We start from the raw sequence: 27,146 nt of genomic DNA on the forward strand, positions 1-27,146 counted from the left end.
ATTCTCATTCAGCAGGTCTGGGGTGGGGCCCGAAAGCTGCACTCAGAACTACGTTCCTTTGCCGCTGTTCTGCGCACATCTGAGAAGTGAGACTCTAGCTGGAGTTGCTGGGTCACAGGGTGTATAACTTCAACTTTCATAGAATCATCAAATTGAATCAATTTTACTCCAAAAGAAATGAAAGTGTTCTCATTTCTCCATCCTCACCAATACTTGATCTTGTGGGACTTTCTGCTTTTGCCAATCTGAAAGCATGAAACATTAAATCACATTTCCCTGATTATCAGTGACAATCATCTTTTCATATTGTTGGACTATTCAGGCTTTTCCTATTCATAAATTTTACCCATTTTTCTAATGTAGCAGTTCTAAGTATGGTCTGAGGTCTCTTCCTTTTCCAATTTCCTATCATGTGAAGCTTGATTTTCTTCATATACTTTAACCAAAATATAGAGCAAAAGACTGCAGAAACAGATAGGAGAATCCAGCTGTCTTTTATTAAGCTAAACATTAAGGAGATTTTCAAAAATGTAAAACAATGCTTCTCAGTAAATTTCTTTTGAAAAAATATTTTCCATAATCACTTAATGTGTATTATTTTTTAAATAAATTAATGCTTTAAATTCTGTATTTTAATTTCTAATGAGGGACTACCAATAGATATAATCCACACACGCATACAAAGAAAAATCTCTCTGCGGCTCTCAATTTTGAAGAGGATAAAGGTGCATTGAGGCTAAAAAGTTTGAGAACTGTTGTATTAATGCATGGCTGTCACCTGGTCATAGATTTGTAGGAGGTTCTTTTGTTTTTAATGTATTCTAGATCCTCATCCTTTGGTCAGTTTTATGTATTATAAACATTCCGCCCTGTCTGAGGCTTGTCTTTTTATTGTTCCACAGAAGTTTTTATTTTGATTCAGTCCCATTTTCCTATTGTGTTGTGCTTTTGCTATTTTGAAATAGGGAAAGTCTCACTGACTTTATAAAGAACCCCAGCTTTGGCACCATTGAATGAATTATGGAAAGGAAACAGAATTCCTCCTTTAATGAAATCAATGTAAAATGTGCTTATGTATTTTAGCACATTTTGTTTTGCCTCAAATGAAATCGAATGTCTGTGATTCACCGCAAAATATTTTACCCTTGACATAATATATGTTTCTATTTTCTCTTCAGAAGTAGATTAGGAAGGAAATTCCTACAAAACTTAATGCACATTTAATTCAACATGCACATTTCTGTCTGCAAATATTTTAACTGGAAAAGATTTAACTCATTTAAATTCAACATTTTATATAAAGCTTTTGTATTTACAAAGCACTTTTCATATATACTATTGTGTTGACCTTCATAATAATACTGTATGATAAATGGGGACAATATTATGCTGAGAACTGTGTCAGAGTTAAGGAAAATGAAGATCAGAGAAGTTAAATGATTTAGCGGCATCACATACTCAGAATCAGAAATGAGATCTAAATTCCAATCACGATTGATGAAGATCATTAAAAATTATGGTTGATTTCTGTCAATCACAATAAAAGTGACAAGTAACCCCAATCGATCCTCACATGAAGCAGGAATAAATTAAACACTTGAATGGTTGGCACAAGAGGAAGCAAGGAAGGCCTGAAGGGCATCTGCAGGGCAGTCTCTGGCTTCTTACTTTTTTACTGTACAATAACATGCGACTAATATGCCCGTTTATTCATTAATATTTCTATTCATAATTATGAGCATTTCATCTAATTCAAATTAGAGGAAGGTGGAGAGCGTTCAGATGAAGCCTGGGTCTAGGAAAGAAAAATGACTAACATTTCCCCTGAAGGGACCAAGGAGGGAAAAAACAATTAGGAAGCATTTGTGATTGTTACAGAGAGAAAGGGAAGAAGGTAAAGAAAATATACATGTTTCTAAACAGAAAAAATTAACGATTAAGGTATAAAAGCATATTTTCAAGTAAATCACACAGAATGACCCACATCGTCAACACTATCCCTGAGGCTTCAGAAAAGACCTTGCCATCAGAAACCGGTATTTTAGAGCTTATACACGCCTGAAGACTCTTCCATTTGAAGATTCAAGGATATAAGGGAAACAACTTCACTGAACAGAAAGTCTGTATTTCAAGCTAGTGAGTTCAAAGTTACTTTCTAGACCAATTAAAAGAATTGCCCACTTAATCCACCCTAAAAATTGACTCATCACCAAACATATACTTGATCACACTCACTTATGTAAGAATTCTCCATAGTTCTTTTAATATTCGTCTTTGCTACGGAATAGATGGCATAAATATCAGCCCTGTTCAAAAATCTTTCATTAAAAAAGTTTTCTCCATTGAATGATGTAAAAAACAAAATAAAAATTTCTGAAAATAGAGAATGGAAAAAAACCAAGGCAAAATATGTCTTAAAGAGTCAGTATAAATTCTAAACCATCTGCTACCTGGATCTATTATGCTTTACAGCTGTCACCGTGCCTAAGGAGGAAGCGCCATATAAATTAATTTGCTTCCACCTCCACAATTCAAAGTGAAAAGCCAAAAGATATATCTTGTTGATAACTACCAGTAAAAATCTCAAATTAATGTAATTATATCTTGAAAAGAGATAATTCTTGAAACATAACCAGATAAGTTCCATTAGTTTGCACCTATTAGTGTCCTTGAGGGAAAAAAAATAATCAATAATAGATTATTTAGAAATTACTTTAAAATTATAACTGGAGTCATGGTATCAGGTGGAAAAAAATCTATGATGATTTTAAAATGATCTGGAATCACTGACAGATCATGAAGCATAACAAAATACAAGATACAAAAACAACGAATCAATCATATAAAAATACTTAATGTGAAATTCACAAAATAAAACATATAGGGGCATTTGTATGTGTTAAAATAATTTAATTCTCCCTGTACATTTCTGTCCCCATGAGCCAACAGAAATCAAGAATGTATACTTTACAATATTTACCTGTTCTGAGATATTCAAGTCAATTCAGATGGCAAAAGTAGAATTCAATCACTAATGAAATGTTTAAAAATATATATATTAAACAAAAAAAATATTTTTACAAGATAAAAAATAATCTTCCACAATGCAATAAATTGCAGATCACTGAAATTTTAACTCTTTAGATGATTTCAGTTCAGTTTTTGGTTTCAAAATCTAGAGACAGTCAAAAAGAAAAAGCGCTGGCAGAAGGTCTATCTGTTTTTACGTTTCTCTTTCTTGCTTCGACTACTTGTTACACTGTTTAAGGATGATGATGAAGGTGCTCTTGCATGACCTGTGGCCTTCAGATGGTCAAAAAGTTTATTCCGGGATGGAAATTCACTATGGCAGGTTGTACAGCTGATAAGAACATCATTCTGAGAAGAGAAGGAAATAATAAATAAAAGCATGTATTATTATCTGAGAGCAGTGTTTTATGTTTTCATGTCGAGATTAAACATCAAACAATTGCAAAAGAAAGATCTCTCTTAACAAAACGAACAGCTACCAAGACAGGCTCAAGAGAGGCGGCCGTTCTTGGAGGTTAACTCCCATTAATCGACACCATGAACCTAAAAAGTCCCAAGACATTCAATAGCATGCACCGGATGGACTAGACCAAGGCTTTAGATTTCAAAGTAATGGAAAACAGAATAGTAATTGTTCTGGTACAGACTGGTATTTCCAATGTGCTACTTCTTACCTTAAAAAAAAATGGCAGTAGCACATATATAAATTCTACATTCGTCAAGGAAAACTGCTGAGGGACCTGTGTGGACTGTGTGGACCCATGTGAACCGTGTGGATCCGTGTGAACCTGTGTGGACCTATCTGGGAACATGTGGATCTGTGGAAAAGTGTGGATCAGTGGACCGTGTGGATCATGGCAGACTCATGAACAGTGGACCGATGTGGAGGAACTGGAGCTGTGACCGCGTGGACCTGTGTGGACTGTGTGACTGTGTGAATCGTGTGAATCGTGTGGACCCGTGTGGACCTATGCAGCAGGGACAGGAGGGCTCACCAAACACACACTTCCGTCTTCAGAATCAGAATTAAACATTTAGATTCTACTGTTTAAATAACAAGTCTACTGAAGAGATGTCAGTATGATTTTGGCCTACCATCGTCTGTGGCTCAGCAGGTACTTTGACAGACTTTTTTGTATCTTTGGCTTTCTTTCCTTTGGGTTTAGAAACACTGGAAAATAAATAAAAGAATTCAGCATAATCTAATAATAACATACCCCTTTTAATTGTCATCATGCTCCCAAGACGACTCAAAAGAATGACATGCACTTTAAAGGCTATTTTCACATCTCAAATGAATAGCTTTAAAGAGCAACTTTAGAGATCTCAGTAAGAATCAAATTTGACACAAAAATTAAAAGATTTACTTAAAACAGTTGAAACATAAGATAAAATAAGACCCTGAAAATTCTCTGAACTTTTCTACGGTGTGTTTCCGTTAAAAAGCAAAGCACTTAATACTCCCTTTATTGAAGCAAACCATTTCACAGCCGACCAGCAGTATTCACAAATACTCTTGACATTACGTGTGGCTCCCCAAAACACAACCTCTTGAGCCTGATCCAGCCTATGACAAACAGTTCAACAGTTCCACAGCAGAATGCGAAAAATAAAGACACTGGGATGTACTTTTCATAAAATTAAATTTGTTCAACATGAAGAATTTTCTTTGATTAAAAGATTATGTCTTTTCTGATGATCTGGTGAGCTTTCCCCCGTGAACCCTTTAACCCAGAAACTGCCAGCCAGGACAGTCAGTTTCCTCCTCTTCCACTTTAACTCCCGAACATTCTTCTAAATCTTCTATATGAATTTTAATTTTCCTGATTCATTTTGAACTTTCCCTCATTTGTGCTAACCAAATTCTCAGGGCAAAATCCAAGTGCAACTGTATGTACAGCACAGACAGGATGTGTTATAAAGAATGAGTTAGGATAATGCTGCCACACTACTGTTCAAGCAGAAACCTAGAGTCTATGAAGTTAAAAGACCTATACAGGCATCCCTCGCCGTATTGTGCTGTTCAGATGTTGTGTTTTTTAAAAACTGAAGGCAAGACCCTCCACCAGCAAAAAGATTATGACTCGTTTCACCGCGGGGGTGTGGAACTCAAACCGCAATACCTGTGAGGTACACTGTACGTTTAAAAGACCCAGATCAGGAGTGTCACAGAATATTCTGTAGTATGCAGACAGCTCTGAAAGCCTCAAGATATGAACACAATGGCATAAAAGGCTACAGATTAACATTTGCTAATCTACAAAGTATCATCACAGATATGCCACAAATATATCCAAGAAAATTTAGGATAATATTCCTGGAAGGTAATTTATCACATTATGAAAGAGAGCAGCTATCTCTCTGAGGCTAATATCTAAAGGCTTTATTTTTAAAAAGTACTCTAGATCAAAAAATAAAAAGTACTCTAGATCCGCGCTTTTTAATGAAGAACTTCTCACTAGGTGGCCCGCATCAGTGCCCTGTACAGAAGCAGCAGGGGGGTCCTGCAGAAAGGCACTGGAGTCCGGACACCCACTGGTGTGCGTGTGTGAGCTCGCGCTTGTCTATCCATCCCAGCCCTGCCACCCCTCAGCAGTGAAGACATCACCTGAATTCAAAGTCTTAACTTTTAGCAATGAGAACTCTTTACTGAATTCCAAATAAATTCCCATGTAGAGGAAATACGGAAAACGAATGAAAACATTTCAGCTCTAGATGAAAGAGATGGTCAGGTGTCTGAGGCCCCATCTTTTGGCCTACCCCTCATGCCCACCAAGCAGCCCCCAAAGGACCTTCACAGATCACTTAGGCTCCACGGAGCTAGTTAATCTGGTGCCTTCAAAGAGTCAGGCAGATAGGGATTAAACGCCAGCTCTTCCATTTACCAGCTTTTGTTCTTGGGCAAGTACTTACCTGAGACTCAGTTTCCTCATTCGTAAAACGGGAAGGAACACCTAGCTTCAGAGTGGTGTCTAACTTCCCCGTCCAGGTTTCAATTCTCCAATGCTCCCGCATTACCAGTTTGCAGAGTTCCCTGTCTCCCTCTCCTACAGCTGCAGCCCTACGCAAGGCCTCCAGGACGCAATTCCCTCATTTGTGCCACCTAAAGTCCTTAACCCCTAAGTTCACTTCGCCCCTCCACTGCTGCTCCAGTGTGAAGCATTTTCAATCACATTCCTACTTTACTCTGTCATTTGAACTCTTTTACATGGCCCTATGACAGGAGCCTGAGGCTACTTACTCTACAGAGCTTTCCTCGAGGAATAAGAAATTATTCCACTCTGGAGGAACAGAGGAGGATGGGGACAAAAATGTCAGATAAAGAGAGGAAAAAGAATGCTATCTCCCCTGCCCTAGGCCTTCCCCTCGCCAACCCCGATGGCCTGGTGCAGCATCAGGATTTCGGGACTCCTTCGGGCAGGAAAGCCCCAAGCTGTGGACATATATCCTGATGCCCGCGTTGTGGGGCTGAACACAGGATAACTGCCACAAGCGTGGAGATTCCGTTAGTGATGCTCCCAGCAGGTGGGGCCTGGCCTCGTCAGCAGCCTTGTTCTCATGTGAGTGTCCAGGACAAAATAGGGACCTCACAGGATAAGGGAAACAAACTGGAGCAGAGTGACTTCTTTCTGATTTCGGCCATGTTGCTGAAATGTCTGTGGGCACATTCCTCTAGCATTCTCTTTCCAACACACTTCATCTGTATACATATGAACATATGTCTGGATAGACACAAGACACAGATATATCTAATGTACCCCCATCAATCATGGGAAAAGAGATTCTGTTTGATATATAAAAAGATATCCTTACTATCAATATTAAGTAAGTAGAAAAAAACATGCACCGACTTACCTCTTTGCTTCATTTTTTGGGTCATCACACAGTTGGACAGTCTCTGTGTCACTGACATTTTCTTGGGGACTATCTTCCAATCCTTTGGCACTGTCTTGATTTAAGTTAGTATCTTCTGGATCAACCTTTAATCCTTCTCCAGTTCCGTTTTCATTAAAATTGTCATCATAACTCTAGGTAATAAACATGCATGCATTACAAAATAAATACTATAATACTGTCACGTTATATCGTCAAATAGCTATAATAAACAATGATAATGTCCTGTGCATTCTAGTTGGATTATATCTTCAGGAAACAAAAGCAGATAATAATTTAAGAACATGAAGGATCACAGAAATAATTAGTGAAAAACTGGAAAGAAACCAAATATTCAATAAGTTGAATATATAAAGGAAAATTATGAAGCTCTTCAAATCATGTTTCCAAAGATAATTGATTCGATTATGTGAAAAATACAACATACTAGCAAAAATCGAACAGAGAAGTTTATATGTAACATCTGATTACAATTTAAGTACTATCTATAGTCAGAATTAGAATGATATTTATACTTTTCTATATTTTCCAAATAATCTGCAATGAGCAACTATTACTTTTATAGTCAGGAAAAAAAAAGAAGAAAAAAACAACAGGCATTATAAAAGGAAGATGCTTGGCAAACTATCTTCATTAAGTGCAATTGTTTTCTTTTTGTTTTGAGTAATATTTTGCCACGTTTGCTATCTTCCTCTCTTCCTCCCTTATTCTCTCTGCACACACACTTTTCCCCCATGAACTGTGAAAGCTGCAGGTAGATATCATGACACTTCATCAGTTATCGTCTAAGAACAAAACCTTTCTCCAATTCACAATGCTCTCTTCATAGTCAAGAATTTAACACTGATACTGTTACACAATCCGTATTCATATTCCAATCATGTCATCTTTTGTAACCCTTGATAATGGGTGTAATCAAGGATCTTAAGTTGTATATAGTTGTTATATCTCTCTAATTCCCTTTACTCTAGAACAGTACCCCTTCGTTTTTTTGTCTTTCATGATATTGAAGATTTGATGACTGTTTTGTAGAATGACTTCTAGATTGGCTTTATCTGATTGTTTCCTCATGATTAGATTCAGGCTAAACATTTCTAGCAAAAATAGTGTAAAGATAACGCTGTGCCCATCTCAGTATCTTTGTCCCATTTTTCAGTGATTAAAGTCTGATCATTTGGTCAAATGGTATTGCCAGACATTTCCTTTTTCCTTTTTGAATTAGTAAGTACTGTGCAGAGTGTTATTTTGAGACTACCTTGTTCCCTGGTACCTACTCACCTAGTGGGTCTGGTACCCACTAACGATTCTTGTATGAACCATTTATTACAGCAGAACAGTGATTTTTCTGCTTTTATTAGTACTGCCATTTGCATTGGTACTAATTTCTATTCTGCTGTAATGACACTTTCCTGTCTGTACCCTTTCTCCAACTCTCTTTTTAGGCTCAATATATCAACAGAGATACATAAATTTTTAAAAAACAAATCAATGTGCAAAAACCTATCACTATTATTCTTTTTGATGACTCAAATTTTCCCAAATGTGGCAAGCCCTTAAGCTGACTCTAGGGTGGTTCTGATGTATCCCAGCCAATTTGAATACTTTCTTAGTTTATAGGGTTTACATTGTATTTTCTCTGTCCCACCCTGGAACTAGCCATTTCTTCAAGGACCAAACCCTGACTCCTTCACTGGAGACTTAGAGAAGAAGATGTATACGCTAGGCATGCTCGCTGCTACTGGGGTGTCACTGCTTCTAGGCCCTCACAGTGTACACAGCTAGTGCACTTTTTTTTAATGCACTTATTTTTTTAGATGAGCTCATACTGATATCTCCAACTCTAATCCAACGTAACAGTGGTCCTCTTCTCTTCCCCTCAATCTACTTCGGCGCTTCCCTTCTTACACAAGAGAATCTGGTTCCCAACACCATTATGTATTTACAATCGTCCCTCAGGACCCATCGGGAATTGGTTCCAAGACCCCCACAAACACCAAAAATCCATAGATGCTCAAGTTCCTTACATAAAATGGCATAGTATTTGCATGTGACCTACACATAGCTTCCCATTTACTTCAGATCATCTCTAGATTAGTTATAATAGCAATATAATATAAGTATTATGTAAATAGCTGTTATAGTGTATTGTTTAGCAATCAACTTTCTGGATTTTTAAAAAATATTTCAATTCTGTGTTTGTTTGAATCTGCAGATGAAGAACCTGTGGATACAGAGGGCCGACTGTACTTATTTGCTCTATCCTGTAGCACACACAAAACAGTTTCCAAAATACTACACCAATACCTCCAAAATATCTAAGTAAAGTTCAAGACCTGCTTTTTTTTTTCTGCAATTAATTTTGTCTTTAGAATATGTCCCATGGATGGTGTTCAGAGTTCTGTGTTCAAAAGTTTCTTGGATTAATTCTTCCTGTCAGCCAGGGTCATTTGTTTACATTCAAGTTCAGTTTCGGGGATTTTCTTTTACAATCCTTGTTGGCTTATGCAACTTTTTTTTTGGCCATACAGAAAACTCTCCCATTCTGAAGTTTCACGATTCTCACTCAGTAGGTGCTGCTTCCTGCTCTTTCATCCACCTGTACATGTCTCCATATTACCATCCTCTTCAAAAAGAACTTAGGAATATCAGGAAAAATGCTACGTAAAACTAGGTCTAAATGGGGGCTTTCCCCCGATACAATGATAAATCAGAAACAAGAGGTATTATTGAGGAATATGGCTGTAGTGGGGAAAAATGGGTGATAAACTGAAGCATCTTCTTTGGTAGGAAAACAATACAAGGATACAAAATGTGTTTATTATTGCAATCTTTAGGATCTATCTTTCCTGACTTGAGATAGGCTTGGGTTAGGTATAAATTGCTCTCCATTTTATTTTGTCTTTATTCTAGTGGTTCTGGAACACACAAAGGAGAGAGAAAGTGTTCTAAACTAATAAGTATAGTCTTTGGGTAGAAGACGGTATGAGTGACTTTATAAAAGGAACATAAAACTTGCTATGTTGTTTAATAATTGAAGCAAAAGTTCCAATTTTAACAGTAATTAACTCATGTGTCATGTATCATTTTTGGAATGAGATAGATAAAAATTATCAAATATATCATAACCATTTGGATAAATAAGCCAAATCTAAAGTTTTATTAAAAATTATTAGTGTGTAACCTAGGTTTTCTTGAAAACATTCAGTTCTTAAAAAGAACTATATTTAACATTACTTAATATAAGCTAATATAATCAGATTATATCAAAATGGCAAAGACATCAATTCCATTCCCTTCAGAACCGCCAAATATCCTTTATAAAAAGGACAACTTAATTTTGTTTTTATAGGTTCAAAAACATCCACAAGCTTGTATTACACATATATATAAACATAATACCTTTTTTTTAAAGTACAGTTGGGCCCCTGTACCTGCAGGTTTTGTATCATTAGATTCAACCAACCAAGAATCGAAAGCAGCATTTTTGATCCCTGGATGGGAATCTACTGATGCAGAGGCCAACCGCATGCACTGTTCTACACCATTTTCTACAAGGGACTTGAGCATTCGTGGATTTTGGAATCTGCGGGAGTCTTGCAACCAATCCCCCATGGATACTGAGGGATGGCTGTAATTCTTAAAACAGAGATTGAATTGGATCACTGGATCTCAGGTGTGAAATAAACTACTTAAATTTCTGAGTAATATAAAAATACATTTTCCCAATAATCACAATCATGGCAAGTTTCTAACCAAATGTTCCTTTTGCAAAATTTCATCTATGTTGTTGCTAGAACAAACTTGGATATACAATGACCAGTCCCCATTTTTTATTTTAATTATCTTGATTTAAAAACCCTGACTCTACCTTTGTTCAGATATTTTTTTAATATGGTCACTCAGCTAATTTTTATGAACGGAATTCCACATGCAAAATTCTTAAATGCACTGACAACGATAATTAAATAAATTAGCTACATACATATAGGAGATGTGCTGAAAAGATAAAATGTTTTCAACTCCTTTTAATGATTTACAATCGACTTGAAATTAGAGAACAAAAGACCCTCTTCTCAATACAAATTATACTGAATAAACAAGAGCACTGTATTTAATTTTTCATGGTAAAAAAACTTTTTAACATACCTGTGCTGGTTTCTGTTTCTTTTTCTTCTGTTTTTTAGAAAGCCTAAGAACAAATATAAATCAAAATGTCAAATAGTTCTTTGTGAACACTAAGTGAAAAGAAAAAATATTGAAAACACTAGTGACACAGAGAGAATAAATTACTTAATATCATAAAACATTAAAAAGACAAGAAAATGTTCACATTATCATTTCAGAAAATTATAACAGTGGTTCAATTGATAATTAGCATATCAATCACCTAAGCATAAAACTGCTTTTAAAATAGTCATAATATAGTCTACAAAAATTATATTTGACCTCACGTCTTTATCCATTTCAATACTATAAAGTTCTCTTAACCAGAAGTGCAGATATTAGTAGACCAAAGAATAACTTCTTTGAGATAAAACAGCATTTAAATGCAGTCTCTAAATGGGATAAGTATGTCTAGTGACATTTTCGGAAGTACTTCTGTTTTGGTGCATCCTCCATTTCTTCCTCAGAATTGGCATTCAATAGATTTTCATCAGTCTGAGGTCCTGAAAAATTTTCTTCCTCCTCCTCCAACTGCTGTTTTAACAAGGCAACCATTTCCCGATGCTTCTTTGATTTTTCATGATTCCTCATGCTGAAAGAACAATCTGATGTGAGTAACTGCAACAGGATTATGTCATATGTGCCCAAAAGTGCTGCTGGGTAAGTGAGACCAAGTTAAAATTTACTTTTTTTCTGATTAAGCAAAATGTTAGGGATACTATAAAAAGAAACGGAGCCCTGTCAGTATGTCTAGGCTTTAAATACACTGGCAACCCACGACTGCTTTTTTCCTGTGACCCAGCCTTGTCCCCTTCCTCTGGCATTTTATCTACATATTTTCTCCCTGCTTTTTTTTTTTTTTTTTTTTTTTGGTCAAATTCTCTTATCATTTTTATTTTCCAATTCTTAAAATTCAAAACTTCTCCACTGTTTCCTCTTAATAACTAGTTATTTGCTAAGCGCTTAGATGTTCCGGGTCATGCTGTGGGTTTCAAGAGATCACCGGAAAATTACAAAACAACATTCTAACCTTAAAAGGAAGACACCAGGATTGGAGAAATGGTGACATGAGGCTTTAAAGTCTGAGTAGTTTACCTCCTTTTGCCTTTTTCAACAGCTGTCTTTCCCCTTTTCAAGAGGATTCTCCCTTCTCATTCCCACCATCCTGCATGTGAGTCCAGACACATTTCTACCCCTCTAAAACTCTGAGCAATGTCTATTTCAGTGCCCCACAGACAACTCAGTAACACCTTACAAAAGAGAAGTGACAACGTTTAAGCTACAAAAGCTAGATAAATTAGAAAAGAGGAAGCTTGCGTCACTATCGACTTTATCTCATTTTCTAATCTGGGCTGCTACTCTTCTTTCCCACTAAAATTTTCCTTCAAATCAACGTTCCTTAAAGAAATTGGAACATCTTGTGACAGAAACTAAATGCTCAAAAATATGATTGGAATGTGTCAAAAGGACATAGGAGCTACGTTAAAGGAACTCTCACTAACCGTATCTAGAAAAATTTGAGCATGAAAAGAATAGTAATAAATTATAAGATACTGAAAGGAATTCATAAATTCAGACTAACAATTCAGATAAATTGGTTAAAGGGAGGGCTCCTGTTTATAGCCAAAGGCCAAACGATGACTAATGATGTAGAAGGAGCACCAGAACCAAAAAAAGCCTAATTCGGGGACCATCACAATGCAGACTGGTACGAGCTGAAATCATCAATGGATGCTAAATCTGGGAAGAAAATTTTGATGAGGAGCAAGATTTTGCATAGTTTTAAAATGTTCCCCACAGATTAAACATGCTCTAAAAAATACATGTTGCAAGGGAAATAATACTAACTTTACAGCGGAACACTTTGATTGGGTGATCAAAACGATCACTACCAATGAGGGGCAGACAGATATTACATGCCTATAGATACGAAACCCTAAGAGCGACACATGGTTATACAGTATTCCAGCTGGGAATGCACAACCTGAATCTAATCATGAGGAAATAACAAACCCCAAATGAGAAAAACGCTATTAGGACCGGTATTCTGGTATATCAGTGGCACAGACAAGGAAACTGGTCCAAATTAAATGAGACTAAACAAATAAATGGAATACATGACCCTAGACCAGAGCCTATATCAAAGTGGGAAAGAGGCCATATAGGACATTAGTGAAGGATCACATGGAGAAAGGAGAATGTGGCAGTAAACGGGATAAAAGTACCATATCAATGTCACAAATCTCCTGAAGTTGACTGTGATTATGTAAGAGAATATCCTTATTCTTAAGGAATATATATCCGTATTCTTAAGGAATATATATATAAAAATATTTAGAGGTAAAGGAGAATTATGTATCCCACTCACTCTGAATTAATCAGGAAAAAAAAACAGTGAACCAGGTGCTCCAAAGTCTGCTCTTGTGACTTGTATAAGTTTGACATTTCCAAATAAAAAATAATTTTTAAAATTCTCCTTCACTGTTGCTTTTGTTTTCTTGCTTGTTCCTACCTTCTCTGCCTCTCCCTTTTCTCACTACTCAGTGACTTTCCCCTGGGGGCTTCACAGCAAGACCATTTCTGACGCCCACGTCCTCATTGTCAGCCTTTGGTCTCCTTTCCACTTTTTGCATGTTTTGTCTTTTTTCCCTTGCTGATTCTACATCTTCTCCCACATTCTTTACCCCCTTTATAACAGTATCCTTTTGTGCTTCACTTCGGCAGCACACATAATAAACAGTACACTTTTTAATTTCTCTTAGTCATTGTTCCCATGAAATAAAGACCTTCCACTTCAACAAATACACTAGAGGCACTTCACGTTTAAAGTTCCTACGCTGGCAGCAATGGCCTTTACAGGCGCATGATGTCTGCAAGGGAGTCTGCAGACAACAGCGAGAGATCATTACCTTTGGTGCAGCCTCCCTGCCTGTGTGACTATGCCTTCTTTGCCAAAACAAGAAACATTTCTTTCTGCAGACAGCTGACATGTTTAAAAAGCAGCTATTACATAGGAATATTGGCATGACTGAGAATCAGCACAACAGGCTTACAACCGCTCGCACAAATATCCTTTCTCCCCTGCTGGACTGACTTCCCCCAAGATGACACGCGAGGCCTAGTGATCGACTGCTCCAAGCATTACCTTTTTAGGACTTTCAAAGTGTTACACTTCACCTTAAAAAAAAGGTGAGCTCAAAGATATTAAACTTACGCCTTTTCCGTCTTGAAAGATTTGTCACACGCTGGGCAGTAAAGGCCATCATAAAGCTCTGCATCCTCGGCCTCATCGCTATCCTTACCTGTAAGAAGAAAGCCTATAGTAAGAAGCCTGTTTGATTAGAACCCAAATCTAAAACATGTTAACAAATTATATCTCTTTAGTAAGGATCTAAAGTTGCACACAAATTAGAAATAAAATGTTTATTTCCTTACCAAAATAAAAAAAAAATACCCAAAAATGTTATTAGGATCTAAGTCGACCTTTTAAAAGCAGCATTAAATTATAAAGGATAAATAAGTCAAAAAAATCACTTTCCGTTTCAAGTTTTTTTCATAAGTCTACTTAGAAGACAAAAAAATTCTCAAAATCCTGGGTGCGAGGTAAGTTTAGAAAATCAAATGCCACTTTCATAGTTCTACCAAGAAGCAGGTTTTTCATCAAAGTTCTTTAGTTTACCTCTTAAGCAAGATTTGGTACAAACAAATTTATAACTGTAATCTACTCTCAAATGCTTAAACTTAGCTTACGATATTTCATCAGTATTAGGTCAAAAGACAGCGTATTACAGGTAAAGTTTAGCATTGTTCTTACAGACTTTATCAACTTGAAGTTTTATTACAATGGAATAATTACTATCAATATAGTCCAAAAATCTAGGCAACCAAAAAGCTCAATTCAAAGTCTTTGCATAATACCATATTCTATTTTTATAAGAAATAAAAAAGTAAATTGAGTGCCATTTGGGACTTCTTATGGGAGCAATAAAGAACGCAAGGTATCTGTTCTATAGTCTACAGTATGATTTTTTTATAAGTGATGTTTATATGATTCTGAAGAACATTCTCATTGAAATCAGAAATGACCAAAATAATCCAATTTTTATGAGTATTATCTTCCAATTATGTGTACGCTTTCAATATATTGTACACATGAAATAAAATTTGATCAAATAATAAAGAATGCAGGTCAAAAACTGAATCTAAAAATGGTCCTATGGCCTCAAGCATATGCCATTCCTTCTCAGAGTCTTAGTTTCTTTACCAGCAAAATACCGCTAATTCTATGAACAAAAACAACCTTTAAGGGCTACTGTGGAGGACCAAACTAGATCTTGTATGTGAAAGCACTTTATAAATTGTAGAATTCTATATTAATTACAACACCTCACATTTATAGAGTGCTTTATAATTTTCGAAGCACTTCACACATACTACTTTTAACTCATGAATAAAATATTTTAGTTCCTAACCATTTCGAATAAATAAAAGTCTGTCATTTTATCATTTGGGCTGTTAGTCTGAAAAAGCACATTTGTAAACATTCCAGCACACCAAGAGCCCTGCTACAAAGTCAGAAATGAGAGGAAGAACTTACAAACACCACAAAGCCTCCTGTACAATATCAGCTTTCCTAGAAAGAGCTGCTATTAAAACTTGACCTACTGCTTAAGTGCATTTAAAATAACCAATCATACCTGTCAATATGCCCACTTGTTGATATATTTATACAGCCAGAAGCACAGACTGTTTAAAACATGGTCAGAAAAAGACTCTGTTAATCAAATTACCAGAATTAGACAACTTCAGTAGACTACCTTTCCTTGGCCCACACAATATTATCTTTCATTTTAAATATCTACATTTAAAAATTGGGAGACGTCAGTCACATAAAAATGCAGATTTCCAGCCTTCACTTGAAAAATAAACAAACGTGAAAACTGGCAATCACCTGGAACTCAGGTGTTCTCCAGGTTATCCACTGCCCCATTCCCTAAGCCCCTTTACTGGTACCGTAAGCATCTTGAGTGTACAATCCCTGAGCACAAAAACGTTTATTTCTAGTTTCTTAATGAATGGAAGGCGTTACCATCCTGTCCGTCTTTGAGCTCGTGTTCCTCCATTTCATTTTCATCCGACCCATCTCCGAACTCCTTTTCATACCGCGCCTCCATCTCCCTGAGCTCCTTCTCCAAGTCGGCCACCGTCATCCAGCTCTGTTCTTTGTACTGCTCCGCCAGTCTAGACACAAACAGCACAGTGTCCACACTGGCACTGGTTTTGCTTACTCTTTAGGCTTAAAATCCATCCCCTAAAGAGTGTCTTCCTCCCAAGCTGTCGATGTTTGCAAACTTAAAACTTGTGCCAAGTTAAAACAAAGTCACTTAAATCTGTTTTGTGGCTCATTTTAATTGCTCTAATAGATAATAGGTTTTGAAACCTGTAACGGAGCACGTTATTGTCTTCAGGTGACTTTAATTCATAAGTGTCAAGTGCTAGTTTTCTAAAGATGAGGGGTGGGGCAATTAGAATTTTTAAGAAATTTTTTTTAAAGAATGCTACAATGCTCTGGACACAAAGTTCTTATAGTAACTCAAAACAACAAAACTTTAAAGGCACCAAAGTGAACTAAATATCTAAGACTATAATGACCAAGAGGCAATACCGCATCGCGGTTAAAAGCAAGGGCACTGGACTGACTCCCGGCGTCCAAGTCCCACCCCTGGGGTTGACCAGCCATTTGATCTTGGGCCTGTCTGCCTCGTTTCCTCTAAAAATCAAAACTTCACAGAAGTGTTGTGGGAAAAGCCCTCAGAGCAGGGCCTTGTACAGACTGAAAGCTCAGTCAACGTTATTTAGTATTAGGTTGTACAGAGTCTGTAACAGATCTCAAGCATAAAGGGCCTAGGAAGGAATCCAATTCAAAATTCAATTTCTTTTTCACAGTAAATGAAAAACCATGGTCTAATGGCAGGATTTAAAAAAAAGGATGAAGCCAGGATGACGGTTTAACCCAACATGAAAGCATCGTGTCAGGACTCTACTGTCGACCCCGCCCCCGTATTTGGAAAAGATTCCGTACTTCGCCTGCCTCAGCTTCTGCTGCCGCCTCATCTCTTCGGCCTTCCTCGCCTTCTCTGCGTTCTGCTCCTCCACCAGCTTCCGATGAGCCTGGACTCTTTTATCTCTTTTACGAATGAAAGCTACCAGCTGGCGCACGAGCTCGTTCTTCTCTTTCCTTGCTTTGTCTCGAGTCTTCTTGTTTTCTTTTTCCATGGCTCGTTTCTCCCAGCGGTTAGAAGCTTGTCGTGTGTCATATTCTTCTTTCCAAGCAAAGTTCTTCTGAGTGCAAAAACTCTGCCAATAAGCGTAGAAAGGGTGGACTACCTAGTGATGAAGAAAACAGGGAAAATGCTAGGTTCTTATTTAGATTATTTTTAGTGAGGCAGCAAACATTCGTGATGCAGAACCTCTTTCTTCCTTCATATTTATAACATTACTGTCAAAGGAGAAGACAGTCTTTCTAAGGCTTTAACAGAATAAATCACTTCTGTATGAATTTACTGAGAAAATCGATGGGATGAGACCATGGTCAGTAAGCAGGGAGAGGTGAAATGGGAGGTGATCAGTGAGGGAGAGAGCGGAAGACAGTCGCCGGGCGGGCCTGAGAACCAGGATCCATTTTTTTTTTTTAAATAAAAGCAATGGGGGAAGACACCCTGATGCACGCCGACTGCAAAACGCAAGGAGTTCCCCTTCACCGTGTCATAGTCACTCTGCGAGTCTCCGAAGGTCGGGAAGCCCTCGGCGTCCTCTTCCAACACAGATTCCAGTTCCTCCTTTGCGATCATTTCAAAAACATTACGATACACCGTGTAAAAGCCCTAAAAACAGTTCGCAGAAACACAAATTCTCAATACTTTTGTGCTCTAATCACAGAATAAGACTTAAAAATGTAACATGAAAACCTTTAACATTAAAGAATTACGGCCCCAAGGTATCACCGCAAGTGCAGCTGAGCTTCCACTGGAGGTTTTTACAGGCTGACAGTTTAAATACGAAGGCAGTGTTTTTTTCGTTTTCATAATGAATATTGTTTCAATTTCTATTACAGAATTCTCCTTGAACTTGAGAGTCTTAGTGCTTGATAAAGAATTATGAGTAAGTTCATTTCTTACTTTTTCATCATCTCCATAACCAGAGTAACAGGTAACAGTGAAATAGTGAAGCAAATCTAAGCTGTCATCTTGATATTCTCCATCAAGCCCACCTTTAAGCAGAGCCTCTCTATGATTATCATACCTAAACAACAACAAAAAATTAGCATCATCAGTGAAGGCTGAATACATAAGGATTCAAAAGGACTCCTTACTCTGAAATAGCCAAAATGTTATTATTGTACATTTTAATGTGTCCAACCCACAACCAAAAAATTTTTAAAAATTAAAAGACTTAAATCTTTCACAAAATTGCTGATTAAAACTGTGACTGCAACTTCTAATACACTGTAGGAATTATACAGTACTAGCCCATATGAACAGGGGAGTTTGGCAAGTCAGGGAATTTCCATGACTCACCCAGAAAGGTGACTGAATTTTCACAGGAAAGAAACATTACTGAATAGTACAGTAGTGGACATAATCTGGTCCACAGACTGATTATACATTTGGGACTCGGGATTTATCAGCATGTACCAGAATAAGACTCTTGCTATGTTTATGTAAATAATCTAGGAGCTTCATCCGCATGCCATTACTCCTCATGATGTAAAGTTAGTTATTGTCCTCAAGTAACAGGAACTGAAGCTCCATGGTGTTAAATAACTTGTTGTCCATAATCACAAAGCCAGTAAGCAGCAAAACTCGAGTTCAAAACCAGGTCTTCCTGCACGGGAAGGACCAGACTCCCAGCCTATGAACAGCACTGCCTCTAGGTAATGGGAGAGTTAATAGGCAGGAGCTTTAAATAAAAAGACAAGGGAATCTTTGGGACAGAAAAACCTAAGATCCAGAAAAGAGGCTAGAGAAAAGGTCAGGAAAAAAAATCTAAATTCCCAAAGGAAGGTAAAAGCATGAGAGGAGAGAAATGTAAGACTCTGATTTTCATATAAAAGACAATTCTATAAGAATTTCCTTTACAGCCCTTCTCTCTCGACAGCCAGCATCACTGCACAGTCTCACGTGCAGAAGACTTGCACAGTAATGCTGAGCACCCCTGCTCTCTGGAACAGCAGGATCTTGCACACTTATGTCAGGGCTTAAAAACTATTTTTTTTTGGTAACAAAAAGGTCATCCAGAATATGAAACTCAACATCAAAATTTTTGTTTGGAAATGATGTTAAATTATCAGGTCATCAGTAGTAAAAGTATTTGTCATAGATGTAGAAGCTTAACTCAATTTTTTCATATAAAGTAGTTCTTGGGAAAATATTAAATTCTTGTATTTACGACACTATATCTGTTTAAGGACAAGTCAACATTCTTCCTTATCTGACATTAGTAAATCTGTCATATACCAAAGAGACTCCATTTAATGAGCAGTCACTTCGTAAGTATCAACATTAAATCTAATATTGCCAAACTTTGTTTCACCACCTACGAAATCTAGTAGTTGGAGAAATCATCTCTAATGTTCCTTCCTACCCAGACACTGCATTTTATATAATGAATAGGTGACCGAAGCCTCAGAACACACCAAAAACCATTTGAGGTATTAATTTTTTTGTGAAAAACCCTCTGTTGACAACTCTTCCCAGCAAAGTACACTAGGACAGAAGGGAGAGTGTGATGCTCACCATGCTCTCTCCTGAGGGTCGCTCAACACATCGTATGCTGCTTGTATTAATTTAAATTGTTCAGCTGCTTCTGCGGCATTATCCAGATTTTTATCTGTTAAAATAAAGTCACAGAAATTTAGTCATCAAAAAAGTAGAGGACAGATTCTAAAAGGGACCTCTCCCATCACAAATGCCATAAATAGATGAGTGTATAAAACAAAGAAAAACAACTAAAGAAAAGCAGAAAGATGACAGTTGATGATCAGAATCTCAGTATCTGCTTGAGTAGATTTCATGCTTTTCCCTATGCCCTGGTACACCACTGAACATCAATATGGACATCCACGAATGGAAATATACATTTTATTTTTAGAAGGAACTATATACAGCTATAGAAAAACTATTATTATTTAGCGCTAGATTATGTTTGGCTCAACAACTTAACAATGACAATACTTTCTCAAGTGTAGCAATTTGCCATAGCTCTTTGAACTATGATGCTTTAACACAAAAACTTTTGATATTATTTTAGAATCATACTCCCTTGAAATTGTAAGAAGTAAAAAAATTCTCCATCCCTGTAGCCTAGTTGTATGTGAGAAATAATCCAATGCAAGTCTAAACCCCCTTCCACAGTACAGCCCACATGAACACAGCCAGTGGGTCATCTCCCAGCTCGCCTCTTCTGTGGACTACATACTGCCATTTCTTACAGCATGCCATAATCCTCCACTTCAAATGTAGTTAAAGGCAGTCGCTGATAGTCAAGGAGCCATTCATTACTTCCTTTTCTTAACACTATTTTTAATCACTCTAGCTAATTACATTAGCTGTTAGCAACAATATCACACTGTCATTCTGAATTTATAGCTGACAAAGTTTCAAGTATTTTTCATATTACTGACAAGCCAACTGATAGCTGTATAATAATAGACTTAATCCATTCTGTGGCAGACACTAAAGATCATCCAGTACTCTCTACTTTTTTTTTTTGCAGCCTTCACTAGGAAGGCTGGATAAGCAAGTATTTGAGCTTGTCCAGCCACCCCTGCTACTAGGAATGGCCATGTGACAGTTCTGACCAATGAGACAAAAGCAGAGTTATAGTAGTGTATTTTCTTTCCTTCTTTTTTCTTGTCTTCTATGGAGACACGATTGCTGGAACTTCAGTAGCCATTTTGAGACCGTGAAGGAAAAGCCAAGAGATTCACAGTGACATAACTGAACTACTGAAACAATGCTAGCAGACACCTACCTCTAAGACTTCTTGTGGTGGAAAAAAAAAACAACTTTAAACCACTGTGGTTAGGTTTTCTGCCATTTCCAATTAATACTGCCAAATTCTATATGTTGTGGTCCAGTTGTAACTGAATTCTAGGTAGTACAGGACACTCAGTGCCTTACTGTAATTATTTTAGATTTTGATTACCACTCTGTGACAGATACTACTAGTTGCCTACCCAGTATCAATTCTCTTCTTCATCCTAACAAAACCCTGTGGTAATGTACCCAGTTAAAAATTCGCCTCCCCAGTCTCTTGAAGTTGGGGTTATCAGGTGACCAATTTTAGCCAATCAGATATAAACATATGTCTACCAAGTGAAGTTTCCCCGGAAAGGCTTTGTTTTCCAGATGAAAGAGACGGGCTTTGATGGTGCTCACCTCAGGCCCTTCACCCATCCCATGTCCCACCCAAAGCCAGGGCATACTGAATACGTGCAGGTGGATTATGAGGCTTGAGGCAGACACTGCTAGCTTATCCCCTTTTTTCAGTAATAACTGAACCTTGACTCAGGGTAGGCACCTGGTCTCAGAAGAAAGACTTCACTTCCCAGGCTCCTTTGAAGCTTAGGCATGGCCACATGACCTGTCATGAAAAAGTATTCTAAGACAACTTTTTAAGAAATTTCTTTAAAAGGCAACTAGCACACACTCTGTCCCTGCTTTATCCCTTCCTCTTCCATTCTGCTGCCTGGGATTTCCAGAGGTCACTTTGGATGATGAGAAAGGGACCACTTGAGAGTTGCTGAGCAGAGAGTGGAAGGACCTCATGGAGAACTGCTATACTGGGGCTCCCCCCTGCCTACCTCTGCACCTCTACATGCAAGAGCAATAAACTTCTATGGCTGGGCTAAACTGCTTACACTAGGTACAAGGACTCAAGCCTTTTGGTCAGGATGATGGATAAGGTCTTTGATAGTTTCATCAAGCTGCTGAAGCTACCAAGATGGGCCACCTCTGGATTTCTTGTTATGTGAGAAAAGTAAAATGACTATTTGGTTTAGCCGCTATAGCTAGCATCCTATCACTTGCAGCTGAACATAATCCTGATATACTTTCAAGGTAAGAGTTCAGCTAAAAATAGCGATGATTTCTATCTTCATCAAATCATTAATAAAAATGTTTGTCAGATGAATAAAAAAGCACAGTTTAAAATGAAAGCAGAATGGCAGAAAAAGCCAGCAAATAAATCTTCCCACATAAAACAAAAAAGGTGACTATTTGGGGGTGGTTGGGGAGGTTCTTCTTCACCTTTTAACCAGTACTGTACTTTCTTATCCTATTTCTTCCCACTCCTTTCTTTCTTCCCTTAAAGAAGTCTGAAGAAAACTAAAGCTTTTAAGCACATAAAACCTATCAATGTACTACCTGAACGTAAGATCTGATCTCTTACTGAACCTTCTTTCTTAAATAATTTTTCAATCTGTCATGTGGCTTTTTATTTCACTTAAATACACCTGAACTAGTTGACTATATGGTTGAACTCAGATCTAAATGCATGAAAGCAAGAAGTTAAAAACCACTAATTTAAAAAATGGAAAGCCCACATTTATTATTCACCAAATACAAAAGCCACGGTATCGTAAATCCGGTCATCAAAGTTTAAAAGGCATTCTCACAATATTTTGTGCGCTTTTTTTTCATACCCTAGCACCCTCTTCCACTCCTTCACAAATCTTTTTACAGTACCTTCTAGAAAATTCCATGAATCTAGCCTTTTGAGCCCTGCCTTGACTGAAGCCAGGCTCCCTGAGAACTCTGCTTTCCTGCAAAGCTTCCCTCTCGGGCTCCTTCGGCCACAGCCCTCATTCTGCAGGTCTGATGCTGAAACTGGCATCCTCTTGGTCACTGACCCTTTACTCATCCCCAAAGATAAATTAGCATTCCTTTGGGTTCAGACCATTTGGAAATCCCACCTTCTCCTCCTTCTCATTGTCTACTCACCTCCCAACCATTCCCCCTTAGTCACTGAGAATTTTGGCACTTGGCTCAGAGTTTCCATCTCCAGGTCCTATTGTCATCCTGGGTGACTTCAACGTACTTGACTTCCTGCTCTACCTACTCCCGTCTTCCCTACTCCAATCCATTTGCCCCACTACAGCCACAATGATATTTGAAAAACACAAACCTATCATCTCCCCTGCTTCCAACTCTTCAATGACTTCCCAATGCCCTCAGGTTAAAATCCAGCTTACCACACCTTTCAAGACCTGGCTCCAATTTACCTGGCCATGTTCACCTCCTTCCCCTTCCTGGACTCTGCCATGCTTTTTCTTGCCTCCCTCCACCTGTATTCTCTGTATTCCTGCTTTAGATCTTGACCTAGAGGTCACTTCTTGAGGGATGCACATCTATCCGACCCACACGGAACCGGGTCAGGTGGGTACGCGTGCTCATAGGCACCTCCTATTTGCCCTCACCTCACCAGACTGAAATTGTTTTCCTCTCAGTGTCACTCCAACGACTGCAGGGCCAGCAGGGAAGGGACCATTCCTGTCTTGTTCAAGGCCTAGTCATCAGATGAATTACTGAGACTGCCCTTCACAAGGAGTGATCTCACTGGGCAGTAAGTACTGTTGACCCTACTAGAAATTATTCTCAGTTCCTCAATAAAAGAAAAACAGGCATTTTCTTTCCTTCTAACAATGAAAAATGGGCAGCCTTTCTACTTGAGGAACATATTATTTTGGGAAGCAAAGCCCATACTTTAAACTCAAAAACATCCAACACAGTACCTCGCACATAGAATAAAATTAAACACTTGTTGATTGACAGACTAACAAATTACAGACCAGCAAAGCACATCAAAATCATGCATCTCCTGGGAGAGTATTTATCCTTTAAATGTACAAGCATCTTCAAACCAAAAGATACTTAGGATGCTAAGAATTATGATGATAGTTTGAGAAGATATTCACATTTAGTTACTAACATGTTTGGTTTCAAAGTAGTTAGCTGGTATTTTAGTAACATTTACATATTTCTTCCTTGCATTTCCTTGACTATTGATTTCCAAGTAATCACCAAATCTGGTAATTTTTCCTTTACGTCTTTACGGCCTTCCCCTCCCACTGACCCCTTCCTAAGGTGGGATCTCCCTGACTTCTGTCTCTACCCTTCTTCAGTCCTCTCAGTTGCCTTCACAGTTCCTTCTCAAGATCTCCTAAAACCACCCTCAACAATCCATTATTGGAAAAACAAATTTCACAATCTTTAGCCTAACATTCAAGTCCTTTACAATCTAATCTCAAAACTACTATTCCAAAATGTTTTAGTAATCCTCAAAATTATATACGCATTTAGTCACGAGCATTAATCCTCTTCCTCACACTTTCCTGCCCAGAGAGTAAATAAATTCCTAACTTCCTTCTAATTCCTAACACAATTTCTAATGGTAACCCCTATTACTCTGAGAACATGCTTCTACACTATCTTGGATTTATTAATTTTTTTGGATACAGCTACTGACTTCCTGCTGTGCTGAACAGTTAGTTCACTTACCTTTTCCTTGCCACTATATATCTATCTTTTTAGTTCTATTGGTAATCATTCTAACTTTAAATAACAAATCCATACCTTCATTTCTTGTTCTATCAATTACAGACATCATTCCTTCTGATTTTGGGTCCTGAGCCTTTCCGACAGCTCTCCCATCCCGTATTTTCAGACTTTCAATAAACACTGCCTTCAATCATAATGACCCTCAAACATCTTTTGTCCACCACGTGCTCTTGCCCATACGGTTAAGTTCACTCTTCCCAATTCCAGTCCTCCCCCTAGGACCCAGCTAAAATCCCGGTTCCTCTATCAAGCGGAAGCCTCACTGCTTCTCAGTACCTAGTGAAAACTCCGTCTTCCTGGGGCATTATTAGTTATTCTATTCATCCAATTACCAATTACATATCTGTTGTGCTATTTTGTTTGCACGTATATTTAACTTTTTCCGTGGTAAGACATGTTTTCCCAAGAAGACTGAGATCTCTGTCTTAGCATTTCGGAATCTACAGGATACTGACCTGCATATTCTGGAGACTATAAAACGTGCTTATTGATTCATGCTAATATAAAAGCCTCTTATATACCTCAGAAAGCTGAGATTCAACTACTGTCTTTCCCAGTCCGGAAGATCAGATTACTTCACAAAAGTCGCACAAGCCTGGACTACAACCAAATAAAACATTCAAAGGAAGCATACTTCTAAGTCAACATACAAACTACTAGGAAAGACACCCAATTAAAACTTTTTAACTGCAGGACATCCTAAATACAGGGTGTGATCAAACAGACTACTAAAAGAAAAAAGAAAAGTTACTTTAACGACTGTTCCTAGCTCCTCTGTCTTAATTTCAAGAAGACATGAACCATAAGTTACACTTCAGTAGCAGGAATTCCGTGAAGTTAAGGGCAGCCGAGGAAAAGCTCCGGGGAAGCGGAGCTGCAGGGACAAGCCCGAGGCTGAATGTTGTCGCTAGAATGTTGTCTTTCCCCACCAACTGGCAATGCAGGAACCGTGGGAAAGTGGGGTGGCGTCTGGAAAGGGACGGGGTGCCCGCAGCTCCAGTAAAACCTGGAGGTGGAGGGCTGAGTAGGGAGGTGGGGAGGACCGCGCAGAGGCCACCGGGCCGGGGACTGGAAGCCGGACGGGTGTCGGGCACGGTTTCCAGGGCGAAGAGAGTTACGGGGGGTATGTCGAGGCACGGCCGGGTTCCCGGAGTTACCCCGGGGCGAGGGTGAAAGGGGTCGCGAGACCGGGGCTGGCCAGGGGCCGCGGCGATGGCGGAGCAGTTACCCGGGTGCCATTTCAGGGCCAGCTTGCGATAGGCCCTCTTGAGCTCATCCTCGCTGGCGTCGCGCCGCACCCCCAGCGCCTCGTAGTGACACTTCATCGTCCGGACGGGCGGGGGGCCGGGGCCCGGGGCGGGGCCGGGACCCGGGCCCGGGCCGCAGCGGTGGTGGCGGCGCCGATGGTCCGCTCCTGCGGCGGGAGCCGGGCGCCCGCACTGGGCCAGCCAGCGAGCGCGGCGGCGGCGGCAGCGGCGCGGGTCGGCGGAGGCGCGCGGCGGCGACGGGCGGCGCGGGCTGCGGCACGCGGAGGCGCGGAGGGGGCGGCGCCGGCGGACGCGGCTCCGCATGGGCGGGGGGAGGGCTCTGCGCCGGAAAAAGCCGCGCGGGAAGAAGGCGGGGCCGCGGCGGGAGGAGGCGGGGCCGCGGCGGGAGTAAGGTGAGGCCGCGGCGGGGCAGGAGGCGGGGCCGCGGCAGGTGGGAGGCGGGGCCACGGGGGTGTCATTGTGAGGGACACAGACGCCGGTCAGTGTGAGTGGCACCAGCTGGGCAGCTGTCCTGAAGGTTGAGATAGGTGCATGAAGATTCTGGGGCAAATCTTGTGGTTCTGATGATAATTTTTCAATTGAGTCCCCTTTTTACAGATTAGGCTACTCATGATCGAAGTAGTTTGCTCAAGCCTCCACAACTAATCAATGGTAGGATTCGGTCAGACCGACCAATTAAAAAATACCAGCTTTTAAACTCTTCAATTCTCTTCAGCTGCCACTTAATGCGATCTCTAATATCGCTCATTTTTACCAATATGCAGAGAATAAGTCAATAAGATGACAAACCAAAACAATTTAAGAGGGAAGCATCAACGCTTTTACCACCCATCCATCATTCTCTAATCATAACTTTCTGGCCTCTAATCTTACATTTCCAAGATTGATTCAGTTTAAGAATGCAGTTATGGCACAGTATTTACCTAGTGGGTTTTGGTTGATCCCACAGATACACTGTATTACAGTATGGAAGATTTGTACAACTGTTCAAAACAATTTGACAAGGTGTCAAAATAGTATCCTGATTGTCATTAAAATGCACCCACACACTAATATATTTTATTGCAATGTGGAATGTTTGCATACATCAATTATTGGGCGTAGGTTATATTAGTCAACCACGTATGGTTAAGGAGAGAAGTGTTGGTTAAGGAGAGGCTCTGTTGCTAAC

The 27,146-nt window shown here is 38.9% G+C and overlaps 1 protein-coding gene across 2 annotated transcripts; it reads right to left on the reverse strand.

The window, feature by feature from the left end:
- Nucleotides 1-475: 475 nt before the first annotated feature.
- Nucleotides 476-26,238, reverse strand: DNAJC21 (DnaJ heat shock protein family (Hsp40) member C21). Of its 2 annotated transcripts, XM_039842694.1 has the most exons (12): nucleotides 25,936-26,238; nucleotides 19,884-19,977; nucleotides 18,267-18,390; nucleotides 17,850-17,972; nucleotides 17,171-17,475; nucleotides 16,178-16,329; nucleotides 14,303-14,390; nucleotides 11,522-11,680; nucleotides 11,071-11,113; nucleotides 6,886-7,058; nucleotides 4,126-4,201; nucleotides 476-3,378 (listed from the first exon to the last, which is right to left on the reverse strand). In XM_039842694.1, the coding sequence occupies exons 1-12, from the start codon at nucleotides 26,030-26,032 to the stop codon at nucleotides 3,214-3,216; spliced, it is 1,599 nt and encodes a 532-aa protein (XP_039698628.1). In that variant the 5' UTR covers nucleotides 26,033-26,238; the 3' UTR covers nucleotides 476-3,213. The 2 variants fall into 2 exon arrangements, with proteins under 2 accessions (XP_039698628.1, XP_039698629.1); XM_039842695.1 differs by lacking the exons at nucleotides 18,267-18,390; nucleotides 25,936-26,238.
- Between the last annotated feature and the right edge of the window lie 908 nt (nucleotides 26,239-27,146).

This window comes from Pteropus medius, unplaced genomic scaffold (assembly GCF_902729225.1).
Source record: "Pteropus medius unplaced genomic scaffold, Ma_sr-lr_union100, whole genome shotgun sequence".
NCBI lineage: Eukaryota > Metazoa > Chordata > Mammalia > Chiroptera > Pteropodidae > Pteropus > Pteropus medius.